Source organism: Platichthys flesus, chromosome 3 (genome assembly GCF_949316205.1).
Source record: "Platichthys flesus chromosome 3, fPlaFle2.1, whole genome shotgun sequence".
Lineage (NCBI taxonomy): Eukaryota > Metazoa > Chordata > Actinopteri > Pleuronectiformes > Pleuronectidae > Platichthys > Platichthys flesus.
In genome coordinates, this window is record NC_084947.1 from 1,764,626 (window position 1) to 1,778,829 (window position 14,204).

Below are 14,204 nucleotides of genomic sequence, written 5' to 3' on the forward strand. Positions count from 1 at the left end.
TTAATATTATATTGTATAATCACAAAGTAACTAAGAATACTTGTGTTTTTATTTCATTAAAATAACAATTTTACATCTACACACGGATTTGTCTTTAAATTACATCAACTGTGCTCTTCGGAGTCCGCCATGTTGTTACGTCATTGTTACTACGGTTGCTCAGAAGGGACAAACCAGTCTCTGGCTTTTCAAGCGAAGGGTCTACACCGCTAGATGGCGCTAAAGTTGTATTTACAATCAATAAAACAAAACAAAGACTTTACTCTTTTATAGAAATTCAAGCAGATGTTTTGTTGTGGGAAAAAACAGTGGCACATCCTTTCAATATTACTAATTTAAATATGACCTGTCAGGAATCAACAGAAATAATAATAATAATCAAAGTATTGGAATTAAATGTGTCAGTAGAACTAATTGAATAACAGCCAATCAAGGTGCTCGAATAAATGAGATGATTGTTCATTAAGTGTTGTGGAGTGTGTTTAAATCTTCCTTTTGTGTTTGTACCTACGAAGATGCTACACAAGCTAACAGCCACTCTTTACTACATTATCACATGACCTGTACCTGCCATGTATGAAAAGGGCCACTATATAATTATGATCTGATGCTGTATAATTAGCTGATAGTAAATGCTAACGCTAGCAGTTACCCATCTTGTTTAAAAATGAGATGTCATGTTTTCATAAAGTCTTATGACAACATCTACGAGAAGGGGGCGGGGCTCCTTCTCCTCTGTGTTCGTGGTTTTTCGCGCAGAGTGATCGGTCCTGTCATTCCTTCTATCTTCGGCCAAGTCAGATGGTTGGAGAGAGAGAGAGAGAGAGGAATAGGGAGAGGGAAAGAGAGAGAGAGAGAGAGAGAGGAATAGAGGGGAATAGAGAGAGAGAGAGAGAGAGAGAGAGAGAGAGAGAGAGGGAGAGAGAGAGAGAGAGAGAGAGGGGAATAGAGAGGAATAGAGAGAGAGAGAGAGAGAGAGAGAGAGAGAGAGAGAGAGAGCGTCAGGGGCAGGCTGCTGGTTACATGTGTTGTTCCACCTGCAGTCAGCGGTCAGCCGGACGACACGACACCGAGGACGAGCGCAGCATCCCGGGCTGAAGCGGCGGTAGGAGACGGTGAAGCGGAGGAAACGAGCTGCGGCCGTGAATCTGATTTCAGATCCGCTCCGTCACATCCTCTGGTTCCAGACATGAGCGGAAGAGTTGGAGACCTGAGTCCGAAACAGACTGAAGCGCTACAGCAGGTGAGCGTCTCATCTTCATCATCATCATCATTATCATCTTCATCATCATCATCATAATATGCACATTGTTAATAATTTGTTAGACATCATATTCTGCAGTTTTCAGTGTGAGTCTTACTGTTTACACTGTCACATTATTTGACTTGTACAATAACTATAAAGCACAATATCCTCTTATCACTTTACCATCATAACATCCAATCAGGCTTTATGATATAAGCTGATTCTTTCCTGATGGTTAATAAAGTTCCATCTTTCATTTTTCTTAACCTCATAAATATAAGTGTGTTTAGTGAGGGATTTCATATTAATATTAATAACAAACTTTATCTACAGCACATTTCAAAACAAAGTCAAAAGATGCTTTACTTGTTAAAACTGAAAATTGAGGCGAAGGGAAAGAAAGCAAACCACAATAAACAATTTGATTTAAAATGATTTATATTCAATTTGAAGATCACGCAGCAATATTGTATAGAAATAAAAAGTGCTACAGATGACAAAAAAGAGTGAAAACACAATCAGATAAAATATGAGAACATGAATGAAGCTGTCGGTGAGATCAGAAGAGAAATTCAAACCAGTGAACAGACCAGTGAAGAGAAGATTAAATATGTAAACAAATTAAATCAATGGTCGACATCAGCATCTTGTCATCATTAAACTCGTCAGACTCAAGTCACTCATCTGTACAAAGAGAAATGACTCATTATATTTATACCTCAGTGGCTAATAATCGATTATTAGGACTTTCTGTCATATTCAACCGTTTCTTCATCTTCTTTATTCATATTCATGTTGTCATGTGTGGTTAGAGGTAAGTTCACTGTGAGTTTGAAACCTAAAGTCAGTCGGACTTAAGGGGAAGTTTGTATATTTAGATAAAATGAATCACACCACAAATATATGGACACAGAAAAATGTGTTATTGACGTCCCCAGAGTAGTACACTTGATTTGAGGAAATCTTAATGCTGAGTCATGCATTGTGTTCTCTCCAGATGTGAGTGTGTGTATATAAACAAATGCTTTCAAAGTTTCAACTCCTCTGGGATGAATTTAAAGTGTTTTCCTCACGAATGTTCTCGTTCTGGGAGCAAATCCCTGAAGCCAGTTTCCAACATCTAGTGAAAACCAGAAAGCAACAGCAGCCAGATTTATTCCTCATATTATTTTTTTTAAAGCAAATCTCTCTAGTTTTCTTTGTGTTCCTTTGTTGAGAGTGTTGATGAGACAGAACATGTGAATGTCCTCATATTTCTGGCCACATTTCATTGTTTATACTTCATATGTGACGCTCCCTCGTTTTTTTAACCAAGCAAAATAAAAGCTGAACATCGTCCTGAGTGTGTAAAATAATTCATCACAAGTTTTTGCAGCATTAGTGAAAACAAAAGTGAAAACATGAAGGACTTATTTAGATTATATTCTGCCTTATCGTCCGAGACACAGTCAATATTTGGTTGAAGATAAAAATCCCTACTTCCTCTTCTTCTGCAGTTTCGAGAGAGGGTACAGGACATTCTTCCACAACTTCCCGCACAGCATGACCACTTCCTGTTGCGCTGGCTCAGAGGTGAGTTCACTAACGACACCTGCTCCTGGTCCATCCTTTTTTTATTTCTTATTTCATTGGTATAAGAAGTGAAACCTTGGGTTGAGGAGATCTGTGGTTTCATCTCACCGCTTCTCTACATCTCCTGTCACATCTAATTTCTTTATATTTTCAAATTTAAATAACAATCCATCAATCTAGCTTGAAGTTTGCCTGATCTGATCATTCTCATAATCTTCTGTTGTCATCGGGCTCAGGAGGAAGAGAACAGCCCCCCCCCCCCCCCCCCAGTCAATGTTCATTTCTCTTTTCCCAATCGTTAGTTTGTGTTAATGGTGTAAATCTGCTGCCGTCATCGTGCGGGAAGCTGCAGCTGATCACGTGAGGCGACGTGAAGCAACGCATGTCAACACTGAGGTGGAGAAACTCACGTGGTCTGAAAAAAAAAAACAGAATCTGCTCTGACACCAGATGTTCCAGCAGCTCCACCAGGAGCCAGCGTCTCTTCTTCTTGTGACGTGAGGTGGAGGTGGACGACTCATCAGGCTGATCCCACTATAATCCCATTAAACGTTGACTACGATGAGCCACAGCTCGTCCACTGGGAGACACAGAGACACAGAGACACACTGAGACACTGAGACACTGAGCCGCTGTGTGTCTGTCTGAACAGGCCGCTCATTGATTTGAACAGAATCACCCGAGGGCCGATCCCAGTGAGAACTGATGACCTCATAATAATCAGGATCACACACACACACACACAAACACATCAGGTCTAACGCCATGTTGTTGTGTAACAGAAATGCATTATTCACTTCGATTGTGGTGACGTTGTGTGTTGCCGCACTGCATTGTGGTTCATTCGGCCAATCACATCGCGTTGAAACAAATACTGACACGCAGGCACGAGCCAATGAGAGCCCATAACAGAAAAGACACTTCCTGTCTGATATCAGATGTGAGAATGAGGCCGGACACACACACACACACACACACACACACACACACAGTATATTCTTTATTACCAAGTATTTAATATTGTTATTAACTGTATTTATCCAGAGGTTTTCCAGTGTTATCGACCACTCAAGTTACGTTCACCCATTCATACACTGTCTGTAGTCAGTGAAGCCGGGGATCGAACCACCGGCCTTGTTGATACCAGTCAACCCTCTTGATCTCCCAAAACATCAATCTGAACTCTCTCATTGGAGCCCCTGATGAACATGATTACATCTTTCAAATCTGCAGCCTGACACTTCTTCCTGAGCCACAGCAGCACCTGTACGCCGGTCACTGCCGGTCACTCCTCAGCTGGAGGAAGTAGTGTGTGTGTGTCTGTGGTTGTGTCTGTGAGCTGCAGAGCTAATCCCCGGACACGGTGCAGTATAAGAAGTGTGTACACTGTGTTCCCCATCAGTCACACTGTGGTTTTAATAATGTCAGAGAAGAGGGGAGCATTATTCTCAGAGGCTTTAAATTGACTTTCCAGCGTTTAGAAGAGATTCTCGAGTGTCGCGGTTCCTGCTGAGGAACTCTTAAAGAACTCTTGTGTAATTGTCGGCGGCTAATCTTTCTCACATGATGGTGATTTAGTAATCGACTTGTTTTTCTCTAGTTCTGTGGGTTGTTGAAGGTTTTATGAAACATTTTTGTCAGAACTCGGCAAACGTTGTAGTTGTTGGAACATGGAAGTTCAAACTAAAACCGGATCTGATGATGTTTGGTTTCTGCACCTTTTAAAATGTGTCACGATAACAGTCTGCACCAGACGGGTCTTATCTCCTCGGCCTAGAAGCTTTGTGTGTTTGTCTGTTTGTCCGCACAATTAAAAAATTAAAAACTACCCAATGGATTTACAAGAAACTGGTGGAAGGAAGAGAAATGAGAAGTCGGATCAGAGGGATAATTCTAATTTCACTTTCTTTAACATTTGGAGGTCCTTTTTAAAAGTTTGTGTTGATTTCTCAGATTCTTGGATCCATATATATGTATATTAAGAGAGAGGTCTGATATATGAGTGTGTGATATGGTGCAGATTTAAATGTGATTTCATAGAGACAGTTGGGCCTTAACACTCTCATATCCACGTCCATCTGTTCCTGTGAACTCTAAGAACAGTTTGAAGAGGCTCTGTTATCACACAGGACACGTCTTTATCTTCCCCTTGCTTATCATTTTAGATATGGTTGTGTTTTAATTTTATCTCCTCACAGATGGTTTCGTAACTTGGAATGAGACAGTCAGTAATTTTCAAATCGTACATTTCATCATATCAAGCCAGTGAGATACAGTGTTCTCCTGTAAAGTCTCAGAGAAGAAGAACCAGTGAACATATTTAAATATAACTAGAACCTCTGTCAATGTGTTGAACTCTATTCTTTATGTTTATACATTTTATTCTCATTTTCTGCCTCTCGACTGGTTTGGGTGAGCGGAAGGAAAATGTGGAACAGAGAGAGGACAGTGAAGAAGACCAGAAAATAAAACCATTATTACGAATGTACAATAACCAGGTTTTAAATGATGAAGCTGTATATGTATAGAGAATATTTAGAAAATAGCCCAGTAACTGTAGAGTCTTGTCCCCTCTCTGTTTTCTGGTTAAAGAACTTTTCTCATCACTTGGATCTCTGCTCTTCTCTGTTTCAGCCAGAAACTTCAACCTGCAGAAGTCAGAGGCCATGTTGAGAAAGGTAACGGACTTGGATCCTCCTTCTTCCACTTTAGAACAGGGTCATATAGAAGTGATGATGGAGGTAGAACCTCGACGCCCTCCACCTCACTGACTTCTCTGAGGAGGGTGAAAGTTCAGCCTCCTGCAGCAGCACAGGCTGTTCAGTCCGTCAGCACAGGAGTGGCAGCAGATTTCTCCTCTGGGGAAACTGAGTCATCGCTGCAGCCGGACGGATCAGATAAACACGATAAGGTTTACAGCCTCCAGACATAAAGCTGCAGGAACAGATTAGTAACCACCGGGGGGGGGGGTTATCAATTGTTTACGTGTTTGCAAAAGCAGCTTCTTCTTCTTCTTCTTCTTCTTCTTCTTCTTCTTCTTCTTCTTCTTCTTCTTCAGAAAACAAATAGACAAATCAGATTGCTGTTTGTTCAGGTTGTTCTTGGAATACATCCGACTGATTCACAATCTGTGTGAACTACTTCTACGCCGCCGCTGCAGGCGTCACTGACATTTTACAAATCAGAACAGACAGTTTGAATCTTTTCATGTCTGAGTGTGTGTCTGTGAACATGTGCTTGCATGCATGTGTGTACCGTTGTGTGTGTGTGTGTGTGTGTGTGTGTGGCTCTGTTTGTGTGTGTGTGCACAGCGACACTCGACTGATCCCTGTCCTGCTGATGGAGCAGGTTTCGAATCATCTACTCTCTAAAACCTCCTAAGCCACTTAATTCACTCCACTGTGCTCGGATCAGAGTCTGTCAGTCTTCTAACTGAACGTCCATCTTGTCTTCCAGCATGTGGAGTTCAGGAGAAACATGAAGGTGGACCTGATAATCACTGAGTGGCGTCCACCAGAGGTAACAACACACGAAGCACACGTGCACAGCTGCTGATTGAAGGTTCTGTCTGCTGAGGGAACATTTAACTGATGGTGGAAACGTCTGCCGTGTGCAGGTGATAGAGAAGTACCTGTCGGGGGGGATGTGTGGTCACGACCGCGAGGGAAGCCCCATCTGGTACGACGTGATCGGCCCGGTGGATCCCAAGGGCCTCTTCCTGTCCGCCTCCAAACAGGACTTCATCAAGTCCAAGATCAGAGACTGTGAGATGCTGCAGCAGGAGTGTAGCCTCCAGTCAGAGAGGGTGAGAGACGGGAGCCTTTCAGGGGACTTGGGGGGGCCGCAGGCCAAAGGGACCTGGGGGGGTCGGGGGGGCCACGGTGTCCTACAGTCTCTTTTCATAGAAAATTTAAGATGCTTTTCACAAAACTGGAGTTGCTGTGGATCAGCTGTTCTCGAGGGGCCCCCTCTCAGTTCAGGGCCCCAGGAAATGTTTATCAACTTAAGTTTAGTACTTTTTGTCGATAATTATCCTTTGGACGGAATTAGCCTAAAATATTATGTTGAATATGAAAGAAGAGAAAGTTATTTTAAACTTTGTCACTTTAGCACGAAGGTGTTTAAACGCTTAACAGACGACTTCAAGTCATTATATTAATTTGTCATTGTTTTAATAATGCAGTTTATAAACTAAATTTAACAATACCATTTTGGCCAAATAACCTTTTATTAATAATCATTTCTGCCCTTTTGTTTTAATGTGTTTTATTAGGAATCATATGAATTATCACTTTTAGCTTTTTCTTACTTGATGAAATCGAATTGTACAATTTTCTTTCAAGCGTGACCACAAACCTGCTTTAAAAAACTTCCAACTTTTTTATGTAATATTATATTTGTGTTTATCTCTCACCCTCCTCATCCAGCTGGGGAGGAACGTGGAGGCGATCACGATGATCTATGACGTTGAAGGTCTCGGTCTGAAACATATATGGAAGCCTGCTATAGAAACATATGGAGAGGTACACACACACACACACACACACACACACACACACACACACACTTGATGAGAATATTTCCTCTGGATCTTGAAACCTTCTCTCCATCACCAGATCCTCCAGATGTTTGAGAACAACTACCCAGAGGGTTTGAAGAGGCTGTTTGTCATTAAAGGTGAATTCCTCCAAAAGAACTAATGATGATAACAAATGATTTTAGGTTGTTGTTGGTTTATGTTTTTTAATTTATTCTTTTGTCAATCAGCCCCCAAACTCTTCCCCGTGGCCTTCAACCTCATCAAGCACTTCCTGAGCGAGAACACGAGACACAAGATCAATATCCTGGGAGGTGAGTCGCCCTCGTGTGATCGCGTCAGATTCCAAAGAACCTTTTCATCCAGATGGATTTTAACGTGAGGGGCTGTTTCCCCGGATCTGACAGCGAACTGGCAGGAGGTTCTACTGAAGCACATCGACGCAGAGGAGCTGCCGATGATCTACGGCGGCAAACTGACGGATCCCGATGGAGATCCTCGCTGTCGCACCAGGGTGAGTCCGCCGCCCGGCGTCCTGCAGCTGTGTAGAGCAGAGGGCTGGCAGGGCGGAGGAGCGAGTAGGTGCATGTAGAGGGAAATTACACTGTTTCCAAAGGGAGACGCCCACAGTGCAGGAATTCACTACTTAAACTATAATTAAAATTTATCCAAAGGTTTGTTTGTCAGAGTGATGCTGCTCAGCAGATTAAACCAAACTTCACTATAGGTCTGCTCAAATCAACTTCATCATAAAAACAAGGGTCAGTTCCTGCTCTGCATTCATTTATTTTATTATGCAGAAAACTGTTCTATTTTAATATTTTTGGTTTTCTTGCCAGAATAAAGTGACACAAAAGTAAATAGCTTTGAATGAGGTAACTTTCCTCTGAGTCCTGCACAGGAATCACGTCTGTTCTGAACCTCAGCCCTCCTCCCACAGCTGGAATAGTCCCTGCACATTATTCTGGACTAGCTTTAGATTCCTCGTCTCTTTTCCCTCCTGCTCTGTAGTTTTATTTCGCCGGTTTCCTTCCTGTGTGTAGTTTGTCAGCTGCAGCTTCATTTTATATGTTTACTGCTGAAGTGTGGTGAGTTTACGTTTGGAAGATTTGACTGGCAAACTATGTTCTCATCCCACCAGTTCTTCCAGGCAGCGGAGAAAACATTTGCATAAACAGGACAGTAGAGTCTGATCGAGGCTGAAACACGTCAGATCAAAGTCAGTGGACGAGGACTTTTCTATAAGACTGGATCATAGACAGTTCATTTCTGAAAGCTGCAAATTATCACACTGCTGCTTCGCTGTGTAGAAACATCAGAGCTTCAGTGTAGTGCTGAGCAACTAGTGTAGAAAACATCAGCTTGAGGCTTCATCCACTCGTCAAACGTTTTCATTTGAAAACACATCGACTCGGACACGTCCACACGACTCCGGAGATCTAGAGACACTCAAATGAAGAAGTCTGTAAACGCTGGACGAGCAGTTCTGTCTTTTCTGTCCCGACTTCGATGAAAACTTAGACTTCAAACTCAAACTGCTCGTGTGGACAGAGATGGGTTATCAAATGAAAGAGTACGGACGCAGCCTCATAGTAGAAAAAGACTCTAGATGAGAAAACTGACGTGTGTTTGTCACTGTTTCTGTAGATAAGTAATTGGGTCCAGGACAGATGAGGAACACAAGGAAGAGAAATTCATTTCCAGCCGCGTTCAGGAGACGAGAAATTAAGACACAAAAGAGTGTTTTCAGTTTTCCACCTTTTCTGTTTGTTGTTTACCTGATTTTTTAGTTAGCTAGTTGTGTCATTGAAGTTATCCTGTGTTGTGTTTTATTTTAAATCAAATCCTATCACAGAGGAGACTGAGACCAATCTCAGGGCTGTGCACAGACATTTTAGGAGGGCAGGGGCTCAAGTGAGAAAAAGGGCACTTATAGTTACTAACCAAAAGTTAAATATAGAATCAGATCTCTGAATAGCTTAACTATTTATTGTAATACCCACAAACTCACACAGCTGTTAAATACTCAACAGTAGTAGAATGAAAAGTTATTAGACGAGGAGCCTACAGTCAGAATTAGACAGTTTAATTATATAATTTAGAGATTTGGGTCTATTTGCTTCATGTTGCCTTTTCTTTCACTCTAATAGAAAGATTTGTTTCACTCTGTCTGTTTATTGTAAGACACAAGTTATCTATATATATGTTTATCTTTAGGCTAATCAGCTATAAACTGGAGGCCCTGGTAGTGTAGTCCTTTGTTTAAGACCACTCAGCTCCACACAAGACAAGTAAAACCAGTACAACTGGAACATGAGCTGGGAGGTGCTGCCTGTCTGACGTACTTGTGGTGACTGCACCTTCTCTAGTCTCACGGTTCCATTAGGACCGACTCTGCTGCTCTGACGGTTTCTAATTATCACACTGAAAGAAAATGAGCTTTATAAAAAACGGCTGAATGTTCCTGAATGAACGGGGCGTCGCTTCTTCTTATTCTGCAACAATGAAGTTAATATTCACATAAACCCAGATAATCTGACTGTGTGAGTCACGTCTCGTGTTGTGTAGCAGGTTTAACAGGCGGTGGGGGGGGGGGGAGTCAGGATATTATCATGATAATAAGATATAAACAACTATTTCTGGTTAACTTACTGGGTTCAGAATAAGATCCCACTGAAGACGTGAGGAATATTCTGACCTTGTTCACATTCTGTCGACATGTATACGTCTTGTTTACGACCTGAGTTTGAGAGTGAACCAGCTGTCGGATGTAATGTTGACATGACTCAGACAAACATGTCAACAGGAACATAAACGGAATCAAGGAAATCACTGGAATCACATTTAACCAAACTAAAGTCCACAACCTTTTCACTTCTGTCGTCACATGCCTCAAATAGGCTCCACAGAAAATACCCTGCATGCTCTTTCATAGAATCAAATATTATAAAACATAAAAATGATCTTAAGTCTGCGTCTCTGTGTTACTCTCAAAATGGTTCTTTACTAAATTAAATGGAAGTTTAAACTTTTTTGCCTTGCGGTTGCCATCCCTCACCAGCAGGGGTCACTGCAGTAAACAGGGATTTTTCAGAGTTGTTGTCAGACTGTGTTTGTTGTTTCTCTCCTCAATCTTTTCTGTTTCACCATTTAAAGTTTTCAAAAACTAACTAAGTCGAGTGGTTTTCTGATGCAGATTGTGTGTCAGCTCTGTGTGTGTGTGTGTGGGGGGGGAGGGGTATGTCTAATAAACAGGAGAGTGGAAAACAACCCTCGCTGGTGTTTTTCTTGGTCACACTTTTATATGTTTTGTGCTCAGAATGACTCAGAATCACAGTAAGTGAAACTTTCCTTTCTCTTTCTCCAGCTTCAGTTTCTTTCCTCGACCCTTTGACTCCGGCTGTCTCACCCTTTGTCTCTGTCTGTCTCAGATTCATCACGTCGGCCCGGTTCCTCCGTCGTACTACGTGCGGGACCACGTGAAGGTGGACTACGAGCAGTGTCTGAACGTCAGCCGAGGATCCTCCCAGCAGCTGGATTATGAGATCTTGTTCCCGGGCTGCGTCCTCAGGTCAGTCGAAGACATCAGGGAGAAAAGACTTGTTTAAGTTGTGCTGCTGCTGAAACAGCTGGAATCTGAGGTGGTTCGATGGTTGATGGAGACGTGAACAAACTGATTCTCTGGTTCATGCTCTTTAAGTTATATAGTATAAGCTAACCCACAAAGGACAAGTAGCCAATATTGCGGCTCGTAGATGCAGCAACCAAACGATCTCCAACAAACATCATTATGGTATTTGACCATTTATTTGATTTAACAATAACAATAAAAAAACTGTTTATCAAAGTAACTGCAAAGTAGCTTATATTAATATGTCTTGTTTTCTTGTGAAAAACCAAACCACACATGATTTTATAGGATCTTATGAATATATTTTATGAAGTAATGTTTCTAACTCTTAATCATTTATAAACTAAACTAAAGAGCATGTGCAGTATTTAGTATTCAATGTATTTATGCTATGGCAATGTCGACTTAGTGAAAAAACATTATGAAGAGGTTTATATAATGGGAGAATTTTAAATGTATATGAAAGCTTCACCTATGTTATTATTAATAAAATGAGACAAGAGGTAAAGTTGTTATATTACAACAACAAGTTTACCTTAGAACATGTTTACAGGACACGAATTTACACAATATTTATTTAGTCAAATAAATCCAATTCAAAAAAACTTGAAAGAAAATAATTGATTTAATTAGAACCAGAGACTGACCGATATGGATTATTGGTGGTCGATGCTGAAAGTGATATCAATACAATGTTTTCTGATATATTGTCGAAAAACATGTAAAAAATATGAAAATTATTCCTAAGATTGTCATCAAACCCATTATGACCGGCTGATATCGGCTGATTTAAATGAAAACGTTCTTGTTTCCGTCAGGTGGCAGTTTTCCAGCGAGGGGGCGGACATCGGCTTCGGGGTTTTCCTCAAGAATAAAAGGGGGGAATGGAAGAAGGCGGGGCAGATGGAGGAAGTCGTTCCCAACCAACGCTACAACTCCCACCTGGTGCCCGAGGACGGATCTCTGACCTGTGAACGGCCCGGAGTCTGTGAGTAACCGCTTCAGTTCATGGTCCAGGTTCAACTACCAGCCCGCAGCTCAGCAACACTGTGCAGCATTTATTGAGCGACAGCGCCCTCTGCAGCCCCTCGACGGGACTAACTCCTCTTCTTCCTCACCCGCAGACGTTCTGAGGTTTGACAACACCTACAGCATGTTCCAGAACAAAAGAATCAGCTTCACAGTGGAGCTCCTGCTGCCCGACCACCTACTGCCCCCGCAGGCCAACAGGGGCTCCAGCAGCCGAGCGCAAGCTGAGGACAAACCTGTCCTCACTGAGAAGACGAGTCCACGTGCCTCCGCCATGTTGTCAGATCAGTAATATTCAGCCACATGTGAGCACAGCCTGACAAACTTGATCCCCTGACACACAGTTTGGTGCGACGTGGCCTCAGAGGAGTGTGTTCACACTCACAGTGTTAAATCTGAATGTTCGATGACCCTTTAATAAACCTCCAGGACCTCATTCAGAAAGTTCAAATCTCCACTGAAAAGCATTTATCAAACACATGGAAATAACAAGAACGTACACAAACACATATATATATACTGATAAGATTGATCTATAGTAGATTTCAGTTTAATTGTTTATTTGAACCAATAGTTATTTGATGAACTTGAGCTTCGGATCATCTCTACTCTGACTTGAATGCAGCAGGTGTCTTGGTCCAGCTCAGTGATTGGCTGACAGGAATAGCTCGGCTCATTCACTTTGATAAGATCTGAAATATAATCCGGAGCTGATCAAAATCAATCTTTAAAACAAACACTGAGCCATTGGGACGGGGCTCAAACGGGTTTTCAATGCATTTCAGTGGATTCTGTATTTACTTCATGCAGAGCTTCATGCTTATGTGTTGATGATTTATTTATGTATTTATTTTTTAAGATTTTCATTCCATATAAAAGGGGAAAAGGTGGATCATCCACGGTTTGAGTCAGTTTCTACAGCCAAATGAAAACCACACAGTATAATGTCTATGACACAGCTAGCTAACTGAAGAGGTGTTAGAAAAACAAAACAGAGTTTACGAACAAAGACTGAGTAGTGTGACATGTTCTCACCTTTTAAAATGCACTCACACACTTTCCTGTTTGGAACAACAATTAAAACCTGCAGCTTCACAACGACCGAACTCACCACAGTGAACAGAAACGATTGGCTGTTGACTTGGAAAAAGAATCAAAGCACTAAACTCATATATGGTATTTTTATAACTACTGTCAGATATGCACTGAGCTCCAGAGATGTTTGTGTCCGAGTGAGAGCCTCCGGAGTTTCTCTCTGACCGACCCCCAAGTGTAAAGTCAACGGTCGCAACATTGAAAGAACATAAAGACTATAAATATCTCAGGATGAAAAAGCGAAGGCACTGATGAAGATGTCAGTAGTTTGTTGTGATCGTCCTGCCTCCGCCTGCTGCACCACCCCCCTGTGTTGTGCATGTGTGAGAGGAAACTTCTGGAGAAAGTCCGGACTTAATTCTCCGGAGTTCCTCGGGAGGTCATGTCTGAAAATGGCTTATGTTTTAGAAAGCAAGTGAAGATATGACCTTCAGGGACGAAGCCCTTCACCTTCATATGTGCTGCATGTAGATGTTGATCTGAAACGAACTTCCCACAGAGACTGTAGAAGATAAAATGATATAGAAACAATCCACTGTGTGTTGTATTTTTCTTTTACAGTTCAATCCTCCATCAATATCATGAATATGAGCGTGGGGGGGGGGGTCGAAAAATGTGAAATGCTCCAGTTGTGTTTTCAGTGAAATCTCCATCGTCCCACATGTGTTTTCAAATAAAGTTTAGTTAAACTAAAGATTGTTTCAGGAATCGGATTGAATTTGTGCTCATTCAAAGATAAGGGTGATAAAGGGCTGAAATAATTTAAAATAGTGCTTTTAAATTAATGATTTAATTATTTTCCTGGCACAAAAGGGTGAATGAATAATAACAGAATAATAAAATATCGGTATCGGCTATTGGCTAGATTGTTGTTTTAAACATCGGAATTGGCAAATAGTTTCCATATCCGTGCATTGCTTTCACGTAGCCCCCTGATCTTAGAAGACAGCCGGTGATTTTCCAGAGTCAGCTGGTCCAGTTTATCTTTGTCCCTATGCTGCTTGGAGATGACAACCTGATGAGCAAGGTCCTTCTCACGTAGAGCGTCATCAAGTTCACTTTGTAGCTTCTTGTTCTCTGCAGCCAGATGTTGG

At 41.6% G+C, this 14,204-nt stretch overlaps 1 protein-coding gene across 1 annotated transcript; it reads left to right on the forward strand.

The window, feature by feature from the left end:
* The first annotated feature begins 965 nt into the window (after positions 1-965).
* Positions 966-13,804, forward strand: LOC133949093 (SEC14-like protein 2). Its single transcript, XM_062383269.1, has 12 exons — positions 966-1,243; positions 2,743-2,818; positions 5,453-5,496; positions 6,275-6,337; positions 6,435-6,623; positions 7,246-7,341; positions 7,435-7,495; positions 7,586-7,669; positions 7,763-7,869; positions 10,787-10,926; positions 11,805-11,974; positions 12,111-13,804. Exons 1-12 carry the CDS (start codon positions 1,190-1,192, stop codon positions 12,305-12,307), a joined length of 1,281 nt encoding a protein of 426 aa, XP_062239253.1. The 5' UTR covers positions 966-1,189; the 3' UTR covers positions 12,308-13,804.
* Positions 13,805-14,204: the final 400 nt, after the last annotated feature.

What these genes read in the sequence shown, in the direction of transcription:
- LOC133949093 (XM_062383269.1), top strand. Translation starts at nt 1,190, where the DNA reads ATGAGCGGAAGAGTTGGAGACCTGAGTCCGAAACAGACTGAAGCGCTA. An exon ending in AGACTGAAGCGCTACAGCAG is followed by an intron (nt 1,244 to 2,742) that starts GTGAGCGTCTCA and finishes CTTCTTCTGCAG; the next exon opens with TTTCGAGAGAGGGTACAGGA. An exon ending in CAGAGGCCATGTTGAGAAAG is followed by an intron (nt 5,497 to 6,274) that starts GTAACGGACTTG and finishes CTTGTCTTCCAG; the next exon opens with CATGTGGAGTTCAGGAGAAA.